At 37.7% G+C, this 18667-nt stretch overlaps 1 protein-coding gene and 1 long non-coding RNA gene across 3 annotated transcripts in view; one reads left to right on the forward strand and one right to left on the reverse strand.

Annotated features, from left to right (window-relative positions):
* prkcq (protein kinase C, theta) overlaps nt 1–16485 on the forward strand; it is a 29822-nt gene extending 13337 nt beyond the window's left edge. For both annotated transcript variants that reach the window (XM_041978051.1, XM_041978053.1), the window contains exons 3-18: nt 4392–4591; nt 6260–6320; nt 8235–8415; nt 8505–8536; nt 8642–8727; nt 9107–9236; nt 11658–11767; nt 12137–12266; nt 12354–12520; nt 12975–13148; nt 13235–13326; nt 13501–13563; nt 13653–13791; nt 13997–14185; nt 14728–14856; nt 15634–16485. In XM_041978051.1, the coding sequence (XP_041833985.1) occupies nt 4392–4591; nt 6260–6320; nt 8235–8415; nt 8505–8536; nt 8642–8727; nt 9107–9236; nt 11658–11767; nt 12137–12266; nt 12354–12520; nt 12975–13148; nt 13235–13326; nt 13501–13563; nt 13653–13791; nt 13997–14185; nt 14728–14856; nt 15634–15792 (2042 nt within the window). In that variant the 3' untranslated portion in view covers nt 15793–16485. The remainder of the gene's footprint in view (nt 1–4391; nt 4592–6259; nt 6321–8234; nt 8416–8504; nt 8537–8641; nt 8728–9106; nt 9237–11657; nt 11768–12136; nt 12267–12353; nt 12521–12974; nt 13149–13234; nt 13327–13500; nt 13564–13652; nt 13792–13996; nt 14186–14727; nt 14857–15633) is intronic.
* Nucleotides 12124–15215, reverse strand: LOC121635034. Its single transcript, XR_006009341.1, has 3 exons — nt 15135–15215; nt 12338–12534; nt 12124–12254 (listed from the first exon to the last, which is right to left on the reverse strand). It is a non-coding gene; the product is annotated as an uncharacterized LOC121635034 (long non-coding RNA).
* Nucleotides 16486–18667: the final 2182 nt, after the last annotated feature.

Raw genomic sequence — 18667 nt, forward strand, 5'->3', positions numbered from 1 at the left:
ACCATTAATTATACATTTTATTATAAACATACTCATCCACTGTTTATGAAATCATATGTTATAAAATTCAATGATCTGGTATATTACAAAATAATGCAAGTAATGTCTAGAGCTAAATCAAGGTTACTTCCAGTCAGTATACAAAGTGTTTTTCAACTCAAGAGACAAGCTATGATTTCAGAGATGTTGTTTAACTATAGAAAGATGCTAATATAAATTTAAGAACCTGTGGCTCATTTTTGGTTTTCAAGGATGGTTTCAAAGGGGATTTTTCGGGGTTATAAGAGTTCATAATGTGTGAAGGATTTTGTGTTATTTATCTTATTATTTATTTTTCTTCTACATTGACTTTATGAATTTATTAGATACTTTTCTGTTTTGTTGTTTTTTTGTTGTGTTGATGGGTAGCTTAATTTGTTCAATAGAACAGGCTTAAACACAAGCATTTTGCTTCAGCCTGTGCCTTTTACGTCACTTTATTTGAATGAATACAAGTTTAATTGAAATGTGAATAATATTCAAATACATTGAAATGTTTGATTTTATCCCATCAGAATGTAACTGTGTGTCAAGCTCTACTGGTTTGTTTACAGTGGACAGCCTGCTCAGGGGCAACATGCAGAGTCTTAAAAAGTAAATGCTGATGAGGAGAAAGTCTGAGGCTGGCTAGTGGGAAAAAAACAAAAAGCATAAACATAAGCTGCCATCAGACACTTTGAGCTTCCTGCAACTGAAGTTGTCTTCAAATAAAAGTGGCAGGAAGCCTGAACAAACAGCTTTCGCTTTGAAGCCGTCTGTAATTTAGTTTTAAAAGATTTTTTTTTCCAAAACTCTGCCAAGAACAAGTCCCGTAAATGTGCCACACTTAAAAAAAACCCAAGAAACTTTGTGTTCTAGTGGGTTTGTTTTCAAAAATAGCTGCGGTTTTATAGTTTACATGACTGGCCACTGTCCGTGTCTGTGCCAGTTTACTTCTGATGTAAACTCCATAGAGATTTACAGGACAGAAGAGGCTTTTTTTTGTATGTGTGTGTGTTGTTTTTAAATATTTTTCTTGTCCTTCATTTAAAAAATTGTATCTGTATATTTTTACTTCAGCAAAGCTCAGCATAGTACTGTGCAAAAGTCTGGATCCACACCTTATTTCCAGGAACACAGAAACAAAAGCAAAATTTTGCTGCAACATGTCTAGATATCAATGGAAAGAGAGCAAATTGATTTTAATGAACTTGAAAGTCAATATTTTATCTGAGTTGCTGTGTTCAGGAACACAGCTTTCCCCTATTTAGGCTCATTTTCTTGTCCTTTCTGTAAGTAGTCTTCAGGAATAATTCTCCAGGCTTCTTGAGGTACCAAAGCTGTTTGGTTGTTTTCATCCTTTCGCCCTGTTCTCCATCCAGAAGATCCCACACTGCTTCAATAATGTTCTACCTCTGGGGTGGATTAAGTACTGTTCTTTCTGTCTTGTGGCATACCTCAGCCTTTCTACCTCATTTCCTTCCTTAACAATGGCTTCTTGACAGCCTCCCTTCTTATGAAGACTATTTCTGATGATGTTCTGACCAACAGATGCGTAAACAGAAAAACTTGTTGGTGCAAAAATACTATTTTATGTATGTCTGTTATCTTTGACATTTGTCATAGCTGAAACTAAAAAGTAGAAACTTACTATGCGTCTATGCTTGTCAGAAAAATTGGTCCTTTGCCAAGTTACCATGTGTGAGAACAATACTGGTTCATGCCTTGAGTTAGGAGCATTCTTTATGCTCGAATGATTCATTGGTCAGTGTTACATAACCTAAAACAACAAACATATTTCATTGAAAACAGTGAAGTTCAAGGCCTGAGCTGAAAATGAGAGAAACTGAAAATCCTACAGAAAGCCTAAATGACTCCCACTTTATGAAATGACTAAATACCTGGTGACTAACTGGACACAAAGAAAAAAGAAAAAAAACGAGGAATGGCTGAAACTCTGGCACAATACTGGATATTTTTATTTTTGAACAAACACTATTATTCTTAATGTTTCATCACTGTTTTAATTTCTTTTAAATGTTTTATGCCCTTTGAGTCAATTGCACCTTCGAACTTGTTCCTTTTCTTAAGGGGACATTGACAATAAAGGTCTATCTGTCAGTATTTCTCAGTCCAGGTCCTCAGGATCCACCACCCTGAATGTTTTAGAGGTAGCCCTACTCTAACACACCTGAATGAAATAAATGGCTCCTTCAAACTTCAAAGAACTTGATGAAGAAGTTCATTAATCTGAATCAGGTGTGTTGAGGTAGGAAAGAGTCTAAGACATGCAGGGCAGAGGGTCCTGAGGATCTGGATTGAGAAACACTGATCTATACCATACCACTTTACTCACAAAGCACATTTAAAACAGCAACAAGGCCGATTAAAGTGCTGCATACTGTAAAAAGAAAAGCCAAGATAACCTGACAGAGCACATACATTAAAATCCATCTGTAAAAAAAAACTCAGAATATTTTTTATTAGTATTTGGAAGACATTGGTTTCTTCTAACAGCTGGGTGTAGTCATTGTTAACACGTTACTCAAACTGAAATAAATTGTATAACTCGAGGCCGAAACAGATCATGTTTGTGCTTTACAATGATTTCTAACAGCAGGATGGTGCTCCCTTTTGTCTCAATCAGAAAGTGTGTGATACCTTTTTTAAAAAGTGTTTTGGACAACAATAAACCTCCATCTTAGGTTTAAAAAAAAAAAAATCAGCTTTTGGATGTACAGACAACGATGGTTTATTGTTGGTTTTAAAAAGCTGTAAATTGATTCTGTAAATTTTTTAATCATAGGAAAGTCATGATGAGGATGCACATCTACAAAGTCCCAGTTTCCCTTTTCACCATTATGAGACATTTTCTGATGCCTTAATGGAAAAATTTATTCAACAGTTTATTTAAACCATTTCAACTTCCACTTTTTTTGATTTGGTTCAGTGACGCAAAGCTAAACCCACTTATGAGTCAGGCAGATTGTTCATTTTATTTAGTAATTTAAGACAATCAAGCCTTGCTTTATATATAAAGAATACAGAACAGTTAAATACATGCAAGCCTCACATTTAGCACAGGAAATGGCTGAACAGTGACTGACACCAAAAAAAGGCACTTCATGCTTCACAAAATGCTGAAAGGAACATTTCTGTTGAAGAAAAAGAAAATAAAAATACAAGACAGTTTGACTGATGTAGCCCATTTGTCAGCAGAGAAACACATTTTAATCAGTACTGACGGCAGCTGGCAGGACTGATGGACTGACAGGCGATGAGCCAATGATGGGCAAGGCTGCGGGTCACTTTGAGAGTAAAAAGCTTAGTGGGCTTTATTGTTGAAGCAGTGGGATGGCATGTGGCTCTTACATAAGTGGATATATGGAATTTTATTGCAAAGGGAAAGCAGCAAATTTCAATAATGAAGGTCTGGATGGTCTTTTTTTTCTCACCCTGATGATGCAATCAAGTTTCTCAACATTCAGTTATTCCAATATTTAAAATGATGGATGTCAAACTATTGTAAATTACTTATGAATGGCAGCAATAGTGAATATTTTTGTAAACAACCTGTAAGGCCCATCAACACCCACTAACACTGGCTGTTTTTACTGTGAATGTGCATACATTCAGAGCTGCATAAAATAAATGTTAGTTATTGCTGGGCTGCAGGTCTGATTTGCAAATATCTATAAATAACACCCAGGTGGGCATGCTGGAGCTTTTCCATCTGGAATTTTGGTCTGTCACAGTAAAAAAAAAAAAAAAAAAAAAAACATGCCATCCTGTTAACGGGGAATACATGATGACTACTTTTAGAGAAAAACAGATAACGGATGAAGTTTTCAAAATGACAACATTGAACTGAAAAGAACATCAAAGTTGATTCATCTGGTTTCTTCGTGGTTAAGAGCAAATGTCAAGATTTACAACTCGCTGTGGTTGTGAGTCTCATACACACTCATTCTTTCTGGAGATGTAATAAAGATGCACTGTGTAAAGCACAAATGGCAAGTTTTGCTTTTTTTAAAATAAAGCTTGGTATTTCTTTTCATCCTACTCAAGCAGAATGAACTCTTGCTCTTATCAGATGTTCTTTAAAGCAGTGGGTTAAACCAACGTTTGTCAACTGGACACTAAAATAGAAAATATATTGGATTTTGGGTGTTATGAAAATCCAATATCCATGCTAATGAAGAAACGTGTGCAGATAAGGTCCACTAATATCTTTGTAATAGTTTTTGCACAGTAGGATAAAATATTTCCCACTGTGGTGATTTCATTTTAGTTTTGGTCTTTGAGAAAGAAAGAAAAACACAGACCTAAAGCAGTCATTCTAATAAGAACTTTTTTTTCCTTTTTCCTTGCAGAGAAGGGCCAAGTGTACAAGCAGAAGAAGCCCACCATGTATCCGCCCTGGAGCACCACATTCGATGCCCACGTCCACCGAGGGCGCATCATGCACGTGATGGTGAAGGACCGAACGGCGGAGCTCAAGTCTGAGGCAACGGTGCCTTTAGACTCGCTGGCGACACGCTGCAAGAAGGAGAACGGCAAGCTGGAGATTTGGGTTAGTGCAGCAGGATGTACATCTGTGCTTGTTTGAACTCAACAGCTGTTTTGCTATTCTGGCCAAACCCAGATGGACCAGCTCTTTTAGGGTCAAAAAACGGAAGGTGAAGAGGTAATCCTCCTTTTAGTTATTAATAAAAACCTGTCACAGTTGCATTACTTCTTTTTCTGCACTGCACATTTTGTGTGCAGTGAAGATTACAAACGGATGTTTGTAATCTCAAAGCATGAAAAGCACAGGTGTGATTAATAATATCCCTAATGGCTGTAAGAGCTGTGAAGAGGACCTCAAAGTCCTGGCTGGAGCATGCTGGTGTAGCAACTCTGACAAGCATGAGGGAGCCAAACCATTTAAGGCTTTAAAAACAATTAATAAAATCTTGTACTGGGTCCTAAAACTAACAGGAAGCCAATGCAAGGAGGCGAGTACAGGGGAGATGTGATCACGTCGTTTCTTCCCTGTAAGCAACCGAACAGCAGCGTTTTGGGCAAGCTGCAGTCGGTGTAAAGATGACTGGTCAATGCCATAATATAGGGAGTTGCAGTAATCTAAGTGGGACATGATGAACAGGTGGATAACTTTTTCAAGTTCATGCTTGGGCAGGTAGGGCTTTAACTTGCCAAGCAGCCTCAGATGGAAAAAAAAACACTTTTTACTACAGAATTGACCTGCCGGTGGAAGTTAAAGGAATTGTCAATAATCACACCCAGATTTTTGGCATGGGTTCGACAAAATGAAGTAAGCGGACTGAGAACACTAACTGTACCGTTTAGAAGCTTGGAATTTCCAAAAACAACAATATCCGTTTTTCCTTACTTAAGTGGAGGAATTTAAATCCATCCAGGCTTTTAGATCATACAAACAGCTGAGAAGGTTGGTCAGAGAATCCCCCTGTGGTTTTAAGGGGATGTAGATCTGAACGTCATCAGCAAAGCAATGGTAGGCAATATTGTGCTTCTAAAAAATAGACCCCAAGGGCAGCATATACAGGGAAAAAAGCAGTGGACCCAAAATGGACCCCTGTGGGACCCCATAACTGAGAGGGGCAGCAGCTGAGGCAAACTCCTCTAGGTGAACACAAAACGAGCGGTCTGACAAGTAAGACCGAAACCAGCGCAGGGCAGTTCCTCTAATACCGACATACTGCTCTAAGCGGGTCAGGAGGATTTGGTGGTCTACCGTGTCAAAGGCTGCGGTCAGGTCTAAGAGAATCAAAACCGCAGGACTTCCAGAGTCAGTAACTAAAAACAGGTCATTAACGTCTATTTACGTCTTCCATTTTTAAGATTACACCAGGAAGCTTCAGGCTAGCAGGCTATATAATCACAACTTCCCGTCAGTGATCAGTCCCATTTTTAATCATAATCAGGTCATGGAAAATAAATTTGTCTTTAGTTTACGTCATCTAATCAAAAATGAACAATGTCTTCCTGTGCAGCAAAGATTTTCTGTTTCTTCATGCCAGTCGTCTCTTTTTCCAAGCTAAGAATCCAACAAATACAGGAAATGGATGAGCAAACTTGAACAAACATTTACTGTCTGTTCCTTCTGCCTGTGTTTGTTTGTACTATAGTTCTCTGCCTTAATCCACATCCTTCCCTTTTTTTCATTTGTGTTAGTTTACGTCATGAAATATTCTAATTTCTGCTTTTCTTTTGGTCTCAGCTGGAACTGAAGCCACAGGGTCGCCTGCTGATGGAGGCCAAATACTACCTGGAGAAAAGTGGTGAGTGACTCAAACTTTCAGTTCTCAAATGTGATTTTTAAAGGGGTAGAAATTTTCCAAAGTGCCCTTTAAAAGCCTCCAGTCACAAGCAACCGCTTGTATCTTGTGTATTAATCCACCTTCAGCGTCCCATTCTCATTACATTTTGTTACACTATAAATAAGAGTCCAGCTGTCGGCCACCTGCTGGTTCGAAATGCTAAATGGTTATATGAGCACTTTGTCTTTTCACTGGGGTTTCCCTGGCATCACCACCCCTTGAAGGCCTGAGAAGTCATAGAAACCTAAAAAAGGAAGAAACCACCTCATGCATCTATTTATAGATCAAGCAAATAATCGTTACTCAGAACAGGTGGCACAGTGACGGGCACATCATGAACAGGCAGAACTTCCTCTTGCATGCAAACACACCAAGTAAAAGGTAAAAACACAGCCTTGCTGTGTTTTACTGTGTAATTAAATAATATAATTAATTAGTAGACAAGTAATTTTACAAGGCGTTTTTTTTTTTTTTTACACATTTTGAGACATGTGTTTGGTTTCTTCTAAATGTGTCAGCATATGTTTGCATGTGCTGAGGTCACGAGCTGAGTACATGTAGGGAGTGAGGTAAATTATTCTGTTAAGTAAAATAAGCATCAAAATCAGTGATTCAAGTTTGTAGATGATGCACAGCATCATGCGTTTTCAGAGCTGTGATTAACACAGCGACATGTGACAACACTGGAAAAAGTGTGGATGTGAGGATTAAACTGTATCTGGAAACATGACTCAGCAACACTTTTTAAATACAGACGACTCCAGAAATAAGTCTAATATAGCAATTTTTAAGGGGCCAGTTTGTCAGGAACTGGTTAACTTTCTCAGAAGGGACTTCCACATTGTGAAGACAGTCTGTTATTATAGTGGTTTGTGGTCATTGGCCTTCTTCACTAAAGCAAATTTCACACTACAGACAACATTCTCAACATCAGTTTTTTTTGTATTGTGCACATACATAAGGTGCTTGTCTTGTGTTTCTCTTCACACCTTCGTTCTTCAGTCTGTTATACATTGTCCACTAGAAAAAACAAAGAGACATGGGTGTTAACCTGCATGTTAACAGTTTTCCTTTAACATAGAAGTCAGTCTGAATCATCATGAGTCTGTCTTTGTTGCTATCACTTTATTTACTAAACCATCATTGGTAAAAAAAAAAAATATATATATATATATATATATATATATATATATATATATATATATATATATAGATAGATAGATAGATACTTAAGTTTCTGATTTATAAAAACTGTTTTCCTGATGAAGAGATACTACTGACACAAGTGTGCATGGGCTCATTCTGCTACCTCTAATGTGGTCATTTTCATTTAAAAACATAAGCGTGAAGTATATTTATCATTTGTTACACACTAAAATGAACAAATATGTCTGATGGTTCAGAATTCTGTGTGGAAAATATCCTGTTGAAATGTGGATATTCTGCAGAGGGTTTGAAGAGTGTGTTTTTGGTTACCAAGAAACAACACTTTAATGCAATCATGAGTATTATACATCCAAATGATTAAGAAAAGTCATGTTTTGTTTTAACAAATATTTCGTAATCCAAACTCACAACTTACTATCAGCCATATAAATATCTGATGATGGCTGACTGGGTGTATAACCAGGAAGACTTCAGAATGGACTCCTCAGTTAAATAAAAGTTAAATACACATAGAGGGAGGGAACCATTGCTCCTTACCTTGACCAAATACCTAATTTCCCAGTAAAAATGATATTGCACAACTAAGACAGACTCATGATGATTCAGACTGACTTCTGTGTTAAAAGGAAATGGTTTCTCAGTCTGCAAAGGGTGAGAAATTGAAAAGTCAGTGTGAAATTATAGCCCTCTTGTTTTGATGTGTTTCAGATGCTGCAGGTCAGACTGAGGCAGGCCCAGAGTCTGAGCGGGAGAGGGAAGGCCTGTTCACCCTCCATCAGCGACGTGGTGCCATCAAACAGGCCAAAGTTCATGTTGTCAAATGTCACGAGTTCAGTGCCACCTTCTTTCCTCAGCCGACCTTCTGCTCTGTCTGCAAAGAGTTTGTCTGGTATGCAGCTAACATCAGTGTCATAAATCATCAAATTAGTCACATCCTTCATTATCATGAGTCATTTAACTTGTTTTTCTCCACCGCAGGGGTCTAAACAAGCAGGGCTACCAATGCAGACGTAAGTGTCAGCTTATTTTCCGCTTACATAGTGAAAAGTCAAGTTTTAAACTCTGTTTTTGTGTTCACCTCCAGTTTTTAACTTGGTTCTCTTTGTTAAATTTAGAGTGTAATGCAGCTATCCACAAAAAATGCATAGACAAAGTTATCGCCAAGTGCACTGGTTCTGCTATAAACAGCAAAGAGACAATGGTAAGTCTGTGTCACACCGTCTCACAAGGTTTGCTTCGTGTCTTCCAGTCAGAGATAAATTCCAAGACTGCTTATGCAGCAAGTGCAAGCTTTCGGTTATAATGCTTACTAATGAAACTGTCATCATATAGGAGTAACTTTACACAAGATAATGTGTCATTTACTACTTTTATCTTCTTGCCCTTGTTTCACTTCCTCCTCGCTTCTTGCCTGCAGAGCTCATGCACTTAACAAAGTGCTAAAATCATCATGCTGGTAAAAATAGACAGACATCCCACCCACTGATGGGATGCAGGAAGTGTTTTTACTGGTTTGGAGTCTTCAGGACAATGTTCTGTGAAGCAGAAACCTTTGTGATAATGTGTGCAATGTGTTGCAGATCCACAAGGAGCGATTCAAGATTGACATGCCCCACAGGTTTAAAGTCTACAACTACAAAAGTCCCACCTTCTGTGAACACTGCGGGACTCTGCTGTGGGGGCTCGCCAAGCAGGGGCTCAAATGTGAGGGTGAGAGGCAGGACTTCTACGATTTAATGTTCATTTATGTGGAAAAATATCTACAACTGTGAAATAGAAAGTATATCCCCTACGTCTACGGTTGTATGTATGAATAAATCATCCAGTTGTTATATGGGCTTAGAATTAAGTAAAAGAACTTCAGATGAACTCAAATTATATATTACACTATTTTTTTGTTGTTGACTAGGTGAAAGCCTTTTCTCACTAAAAAAAAAAAGCACATGGCAGCAGGGCTTAGGGTTGGCAAAGTTAACTCGAACACGCCACAAGACGTGTGGAACAATGTCCTTTGGACAGACCAGACCAAACTGGAGATGTTTGGTCATAAACAACCAGGCTGCAGTTCTGATCACATCTGTGCTGTTTACATGAACCCTCAGAGTTATTTTGATCATGACGTGCATTTAGGTGCATCACATTTGAATGGAATAAATAATTTTGGCATGAGCAGAATCGTCTGACTTTACAGAAACAGGAAAAGAAATAGTCATTTTCGATGTAAACAAACCCCAGTGCAGGTTTATTTCTAGCCTTCTTACTGATTTCAGCTTTTTCCCCCTTAACAGTTTTAAGCCTTTTTAAAACCAGCTGTTTTATTTGTTCCGCAATGCCTTTCACTAGCCAATCAGGCACACACAGTAAGTATCATTTCTGCCTGAATTTCGGAATATGTGTGTTGATGCACACCGATCGCAACAATCAGCATAACTTCCCGTCTTGATTGGAATTAATTTTGATCTGAATGAGTGTAATCAGATTATAATCTTTCAATTGGTGTTTATTCTGATATAAACTAGGCTAAAAAGTCACTGTGACCTCCTCTTTATACCAAAGTAGAGTCAAATGTAACGCAGTCTGTCTGAGAGCTAAAGCTCGGCTGAAACAAGTTGTGCAAAAAGCAAATGATCCAAGCGCAGCAGCAATAAGAAGAAAAGAGTGTTTTCTGTTTTAATCACATGACAGAATGAAATATGAAACTGGCACAGCTGAAGACTTTTATCTCTCACCCAGTTTAGGATTCAAAATGTCAGCTCCATCAGTTGTGTTAATAATGTAGTTTAATACAAGTTAAACACACTGAAACATACTCCTAAGGCTGTGCTAAACGTAGCACCCAATATATTCATGTCGGCCATATACATGACCAACTTAGCAAGTATACATGTCATTAAAGCTCTGCTGGGGGTTTTCTTATCTACCCATGTACTATATCTGGGTCACTGCTGTTAGCTGTGCTTACACTATAGTGCAAAAAATATCCAAATATGTAGGGCAGTGCAAGATAATTTTGTGTAATCACTATTATTACAAAGATTAAAAGGACAGTCTAAAATATTATTTGGGGTTTTTTGAGGTTTTATTATCTGAATCTTTGCAGTCAATAACTTCCAGGTTTTAGCTCAACTGAAGTTGAACATTAATGACATCCAGGACTCGTCATTTTAGTTTTTTTAAAAATAATTTTTATGTTAAATTATGTTTACAATTCTCTCTGATAAGAGCTGTGATGAGCTGAGATTAAATTATTTTGCTCGAGAATATCTGGTAATAATTGATGCTGACATATAAATAATATTGGATCATTTTTTTATGAGCTGGTTGAAATATTTGTTTTAATTCATATGTACAAGATACAGAAAAATAAATCAAGTGTTTCAACACAAATTTGAGTATCAGTTACCATGGCTACACAAATCATTTTGGTCTCAGCTCTTAAATTTTTATCATTTCGAATTTTGTCTGTCAAGCAAACAAGTACAAACCATCTGGAGTAGCAACAGAGGCGCCTGTTCCAGAGCACATGACTATGCAAATATCAGTGGGTTTTTTAAATGCTTTACGTAACATAAGAGGATTATTTTCCCATCTCATAAAGATAATTTCATCCCTGAATTTGAAGCATTTTAAATGAACATGATTCCCACCAGACAGCGATCATCATTCAGTCAGCTGCACCACATGACATACTTCCAACTGCACAAATACAACACAACAGCAAATATTTTAGCATTTTCCATCTGAAATATCCTCGAAATTCTTTGCATGCATTGAAAGATTGTCCAGAAACACGTTGTTGCAGCTGCTGCAGCAGGTGTAAGATTAATCACATTTCCTGAACAAACTAGCACACTGATCCAGTCAGGCTGGTTGAGGCATTACTGGGTCTCTGTGGCAACAACAGCTGCTGTGCTTCAACACAGAACACATCTCATGTCTCTGGCAACAAAACACATCCAGTCAGCATATAACCTCCTCCTCTGAACTCTAAGATAATCTTTCATTTAATTTGATTAATGAACTCACACATTTATAGAAGGTAACTCATTAAATAGTATGATTTTGCATCAGTTTTGCACAGCTTTCAAATTTCACATAAGAAGATTGTTGTTTTATTGTGTTTTTGTGCAGAATGTGGCATGAACGTCCACCACAAATGCCAGAAGAAAGTAGCCAACCTCTGCGGCGTCAACCAAAAGCTGATGGCAGAAGCTCTAGCCATCATCGGGACCAAACAGCAGGTCAGACAAACACATCCTCCATAACTGAGCCAAAGTCTTTAAAGATTATTTCTCATAAATCAACTCAGTCACAGCTCAGTCAAATCCAGGAGCTTCTATGATGTCTAAAAATGTGCAATTAAGACAAGTCTTACATAAATAAAGCTTATATATATTTTAACTCTTTGAGTCCGAGTCCATCACATCAGACAGGAGGGTCATTTTACATCACATCGGCCTATTTAAAATAATTTATTGTATTTTAATTGTAATTTAAGAAAGTTTTATGTTCATTCAGCTTTCTTTTGGATAAATGTCTTAGGTCAGAATATTTCAAATATTATAACCATAGAGGATAAAGTGTAATCCTGGTCTTACCTTCCTCTTAAGGCAAAGGGCAGCAGAGAGTCGGACATTATTGGTCGAGAAGGTCCGGTTGGTGTTGGCCAGGCAGGAGTGGTCCGAGCTCCCTCTGGGTTAATAATGGGTTTACCTGCCACAGCAATACCTGCAAACAAAGGTACAGCTTCTAAAAATCGAGACTTTATCACATTTTTTCAGTATGTTTTTATTTTATTTCTGCTCGCTGACCTGCTTGGTGTTGCAGATTTACCGGGTGTTTCATGGGAGGGACCGTCAGATGTCCACAAGACAGCCACCGAGGTGGTACCAGAGGAGCCTCTGTATGCCGTTCCAAGGAAGGATCATCAACCCAAATTTACCGTTGAGGACTTTACTCTGCACAAGATGCTCGGGAAAGGCAGCTTCGGAAAGGTACTGGAAAGGATCTGGATGAAAAAATAAGCACATCACATGTTTTTAAAAGGTCTCTGCAAGAAAAAAGAAACACAATCGAAATAAGAGCTGCAACAAAGGTGAAACTTTGGATTTGTCTGATACTGGACACAGCAGAGATGTTTCTCCAGGAAGCCCTGATAAGCAAAAACATTAAATAATTTTAATATTGCTGCATTTGTTATGAGATTTCTTGTTGTTTTAAGACCAGTTTCACTAAAAACCATTTTCCAAGAACAACATTTTAGTAATCTTAGTTGATGTATAGCCGTAATACGTACACCTCTTGAGGCTTGTGGTCTTGTTTCTGTTGCTAGTTTCCACAGAAAACCACTCACTTGTTAAGCTGCTTTACTTGTGACTAAATCTGAAGCAGTATGAGTAAATGACGGAGCTAAGAGAGCGTAAAGTGGTGTTCTCTCTGTGGTTCCAGGTGTTTCTGGCGGAGCTAAAAAAGAGCGGACAGTTTTTCGCTGTGAAGGCTTTGAAGAAAGACGTGGTCCTGATGGACGACGATGTCGAGTGCACCATGGTGGAGAGGAGAGTTCTGTCTCTAGCCTGGGAGAATCCTTTCCTCACGCACCTTTACTGCACCTTCCAGACCAAGGTGATAACCGTGAACACACATCCTCAGACATTCACTGCAGCTCTGATTGCAGACTACAAGCCTGATCTTTCTGTTTCCACGTCCAGGAAAACCTCTTCTTTGTTATGGAGTATTTGAATGGAGGCGACCTCATGTTCCACATCCAAAACTGCCACAAGTTTGACTTGCACAGAGCCACGTACGTGTCTGGTGAAAGTTTTATAAACGCTGCCAGATTTTGTGATTCAAAACATGCACATGCTGCTAAACTCAATACTCCTTTTGTTTTGATTAAAAATTAAAATTTTGCTGGAACAGTGTAGTTAAAAAAAAAGCAACACAATTCAGTTTTTTTTATTTCTCTTTCTTACAGCTTCTATGCAGCTGAGATCATCTGTGGGCTCCAGTTCCTGCACTCTAAAGGAATTATTTACAGGTAGGTGCTCCATGAAAGCCAGAAGCAGGGATGCAATTCATGATACAGACTTCATAACCCAAATCGGGACCTTTCTTCTCTCTTTGTAGAGATCTGAAGCTTGACAATGTGCTGCTGGATTCAGATGGTCACATAAAGATAGCAGACTTTGGTATGTGTAAGGAGAACATGCCAGAGGACTCACGGACCTCCACCTTCTGTGGAACCCCTGACTACATCGCCCCTGAGGTAATCACCCACTTTCACTTAAGAATAAACACAATTTTGGTCACTTTTAATGCAGTCAGTGAAAAGTAAGTTAGGACTGAGAATGAGTCATCAGCTTTGCCAACACACCTGTAAGTCCTCCCAGAGAAATCCTGTGGAGAAACTAACCTACCACAGCATAATGTCTCATCATGTTCAGCCATATTTGTGTGTTTTTGTGAACCAGATCCTGTTGGGTCAGAAGTACAACAGCTCAGTGGACTGGTGGTCGTTTGGAGTGCTGCTGTATGAGATGCTGATCGGTCAGTCTCCGTTCCACGGCCGCGATGAAGAGGAGCTGTTTCAGTCCATACGCACAGACAACCCTGTTTATCCCACCTGGCTCACCAAAACAGCCAAAGACATACTAATCAAGGTTAGACATGGTGCTGAACTTACAATGAAGATCCAGATCTTCCTGATCGGTTTGTTTCGTAGGCAAGTCTGGAAATATCTGTCCTTCCGTAGATGTTTGTAATTGTTTTTGTAAACTTAGAAAATTTGTTCTCTGAAAAAAATAATCTTAGATTTAAATTTAGATGGATTTCATGACAATGACATTTTTATTTGGGGTACATATTTTGGTTTTACACCAACTGAACGAAGATCCTGATAACTTGGAAGATGCTATTTGTCAAATTTACAGACAGAAAAAGTGCCATAAAGTAATTAAAGCATCAACAAAAAATCTCATCAGTAGAACAGTCCAACAAGAGCTTTAACAAAAAAAAATCTAAAAACTTAACAGCTGCTGATGCATTAACTCCTGCAAGCCAAGAGTTTTCCAGTACACTTTAGCAATGAAAAATAAATTTAATTAATTTCAGTTTTTTTTCTTTACTGCTTGCATTGCCTTTCATGACAAATGGACTCGCTGCAGCGTGCACAGTGTGTTACATCTGTGTGTTTGCATTTCAGCTGTTTGTAAGGGAACCCGAGGAGCGGCTGGGAGTGAAGGGAAACATCAGACAGCACAGTTTCTTCAACAGCTTCGACTGGAACGCCCTGGAGCAACGGCAGGTGACGCCGCCCTTCAAACCAACCCTGGTAAGTAAACATTGCTCAGTGTGCAGTCAGCTTAACACAAGAGAAGCCCACTATGCACTTTATTATTATTATTATTATTTCAACTGTTTAAGAGAAAAAACGTACAACTGGATGAAATTATAACTGTTCTCAGACAAAGGAGTGTTTCTGTAGCAATGTGATTCTCAAAGAGCTGCTAGTCGAAGAACTGTCAGATCTCAACATGGTCCTTAAAACATTTTATGAAACTGAACAAGTGGAGGACAAAAAAAGTGGTGTCAGGCAATAAAAAAGAATACCTGCAGCAGAAGGATCTGAAAGTGACGTCCTTAAGAAATATGACAGATCTCTCATGTCCCGGCACTCAGTCTGGACCTTCAGTTGATCCATTCACTGCTGGTTTCCATGAAGGCTGGCTGTCTAGAGGCCATGCTTAAGAAAGGAAAAGAGGGAGAAAAGGCTGTGACATGCTGAATGGCACAAAAAGTGGACTGAAAATCAGAGGTAACAGGTTTGATGGAGAGATTACTCATCCCCAGAACCCCTCATTATTATTAATTTCTAAGAACATTCAAACTCTGTCGAAGAACACAGATGTTCATAACAAATAATGACTGTAAAGCTCATTAGAATTATAGAAAAACAGGTTGTCCTTAGGTATATATTGTTTCACATATTTCCTGTTGCCATGGAAACAAATGCAGGTGACTCAGCACTCTGCACACTACCGATTCTACTTTTTAATTTCTAGCTTGTTCAACTCTAATTAGACCAAAAAATTGTCTCCATTTTTCACAGACGTCACCAGGCGACTACAGCAACTTTGACAAAGAGTTCATTAACGAGAAGCCGAGACTATCGTGCGCTGACCGCACCCTTATCAACAGCGTGGACCAGACCATGTTCAGAAACTTCTCCTTCGTTAACCCCGGGATGGCTCGCATTGCAGCACGCTGACCAACAACCTCCGAACAAGCTGCTTGACAACCAGCATCGACTGGAAGTCAAACAAATTGCACAGACTTTAAACTGTGAATGTCACATAACCTATCTGTATATCAGTATAATTATCATTATCTGTATAATGACTATGGTAACCACTAAGAGGATGTGCTGGGTAGAAGGCATGTGTAACACAGCTGAGATATTTAACCTCAAAGGAAAGCAACGAACAAAAATTAAACAGTGAGAATAAATACTGAATAATAAAACTTTAGAAAATTAAGTGTACTTGAAGCATAAAGTGTATTTGTATGCTACTGTTTTTTCTTTATATGGTAACAACCAACAAATTTCACACCTGTCTACATACTTAGAAAAGATGTCAAATTTCCAACCTCATCTGGCTTCATTAAGTTTAGAAATACATGAACGTATGGTACCTCGTATATTAAAAGATTTCCTACCTTCAAGTAAATCAAATTAAGTTTTGGTTTAACTGAAAAACTGATGTTTAAGTACATTATATGTGTAAATAACTGTAATTTCATTCTGTGGATATCCTGTACTGTAGTCTGCTCTGTTAATGTTTACATATATTTTAGTTTAGTTTCTCAGGCTGATGCTATGAAGTGGATCAGTAGATCCTGGATATTGTCCTTTTAATCCTCACCTTTATTTTTCATCCTGTAAAATAAAGTGTATGTGTTTTTTTTTTTTCCTTTTTAATGTGGTGTTTACATAAGATGGTTTTATATTTTGATGCATAGTAGCTCTTGCTACGCATACAGAGGAAGTGGAGGTGGAGGTGTTTACAAAAGTATCGTCAGTTTTTCCACTTAACACGCTGTATTTTCCAACAGTTTACTGAAAAAAGCTTAAAGATGTCAGGCTTAAAATCAAAAAAGAAACAAAAAAAAACCCCTGAGAGCTATATGTAGTACCATTAAACACCGGTAACTAGATCATGCTGGTATCTGTTAATGTATGTAATATATAGAGTATACTAGCACTTTCGGTGAAGCTTTACATCAGCTTTAATAGTATTTAGGCTTCACATGAACCAAAGCAATACCTGTTAATTGATGAGTGAAAATAAATATAGAAGCTGACGTTAACTGGGTAACTGAGATAAATCTGAGTGCCCAGCTGTTACTATTTGTTTTACACGTTTTTAGTTTCATTTTGGAAATTCTGTTAAACAGCAGCTCACCAGCTTCTTCAAGGAAAACCAGAACTGCGTGAAACTGAGCTGCACCTAATAAACAAGCAGGTTTATTAATCCTATAACAAAAAGAAAGTTTCACATTCCAGTTGATTAACATTTTAGTCCTTTTAGTCATTAGCTTTATTTGAAAATTAAGCCTGAAATGCAGTGTTTAAAAAGAAATAGATCAATAAATACCTTTTAAAATGACATTCAGAATAATTAGAGGGGGTGTTTGCATTAATTAAATAAGTTTAATCTTTTAGTTAGTTTGCAAATATTCTAAATAATTTTGGGGGTTCTCTTGTACAAAGTAAAAGGTTTGTGGGATTTAAACTCAACGATACAAGAATGTCTAAAGATGTTAAATTAGGTTTTGTGCAAATGTTGGCCAGAATACAACCAACAGATCCATAGTGCGACGAATTGTTTTATTCCTTGTTACAGCACCATTAATCATCTGAGAAACTACATAGTTTTTAGTTTTCTCTAAGAAACTGACATGTTGCAGTGAGAAAAAGCAGCATAGTGCCAGCTCAGTCATACAGTTAGGATTATTTGTTAAATAAACAAGAGTCGCTGTATGTCTCCTCAGATGTGCCTATAAAACATAATTTTTTTAACCATAATTTCACAGTTGATAACTTTACACTTAGCAGGGGTACCCAAGAACAGTTCTCAAGATTTACTATCCTGCAGCTTTTAGATGCAACCTTTCTCCAATGTGTAATTCAGCTGTACATGACAGACTATCACTGCATACTCTACATGTACATACTACTACTACTGCATACTGTACATAAACTGTTCAGTGTGTATTTGTGTTATGTGTGTCAAACAGAAGGCCAAAATTCTCCACACTCAAAAATTTAATGATTCAAGATAAATTAATGAAACTTCTCTACATCTGGAGGGTGACACCGTTTGTTGCCCTAAATCTGTCATTACGTGCAAAGAAGTGAAAATCAAATGATCATCTGTTGAATTATGTCAAACCATTAGACTAGACCTGACTGCAATTTCATTAGTACTTCATTTCATATTTTACAGAAAATGATTTTTTTATATATATATATATATATATATATATATATATATATATATATATATATATATATATATATATATAATTTAACTCCATCTCATGCCCCTAGTTGATTCATGTAGCACTGAAAGTGGTGACATTTGTATGCAATTAAACTTAAATGCAAGACAGAGGACAAATGATTTATCACAGTTTGACAAACTTCATCATATACTGAAAAGAAAACTAATTATGTAGACAACAAACAAAAATAACACGTGAATCGTATGTCAGCTGTAGCCATGGTTAAACCAGCTAGGTGCTTCTGTATTTGTGACACATTTCTTTGTATACATTTATTCAAAATATTAGCATATAGTCCTGCCTCAGTTTGGGTTTCTCTTTTCTGTTTTCACCCCCCCATTTATGGTAGATGCTAACCTAACCTAGCGAATTTGTTTGGAATAGAGAATTTTGGACACCTGGGTGTAACTCACTTGTCAATTAGTGACGGTCCTCTGGCGCCTGATGCTCTGACGCATGCGCAGTAGCTCATTAAATAAACGCACGATTAAGCTTGGTTTGGTCACGTGACGGTGTAGCCCTAAAAATACACCTGATTGGTTCAGTTTCTCGTTGATCATTAAACAGTTTTTTAAAAC

The sequence above is a fragment of the Melanotaenia boesemani genome, chromosome 23 (genome assembly GCF_017639745.1).
Source record: "Melanotaenia boesemani isolate fMelBoe1 chromosome 23, fMelBoe1.pri, whole genome shotgun sequence".
Classification (NCBI taxonomy): domain Eukaryota; kingdom Metazoa; phylum Chordata; class Actinopteri; order Atheriniformes; family Melanotaeniidae; genus Melanotaenia; species Melanotaenia boesemani.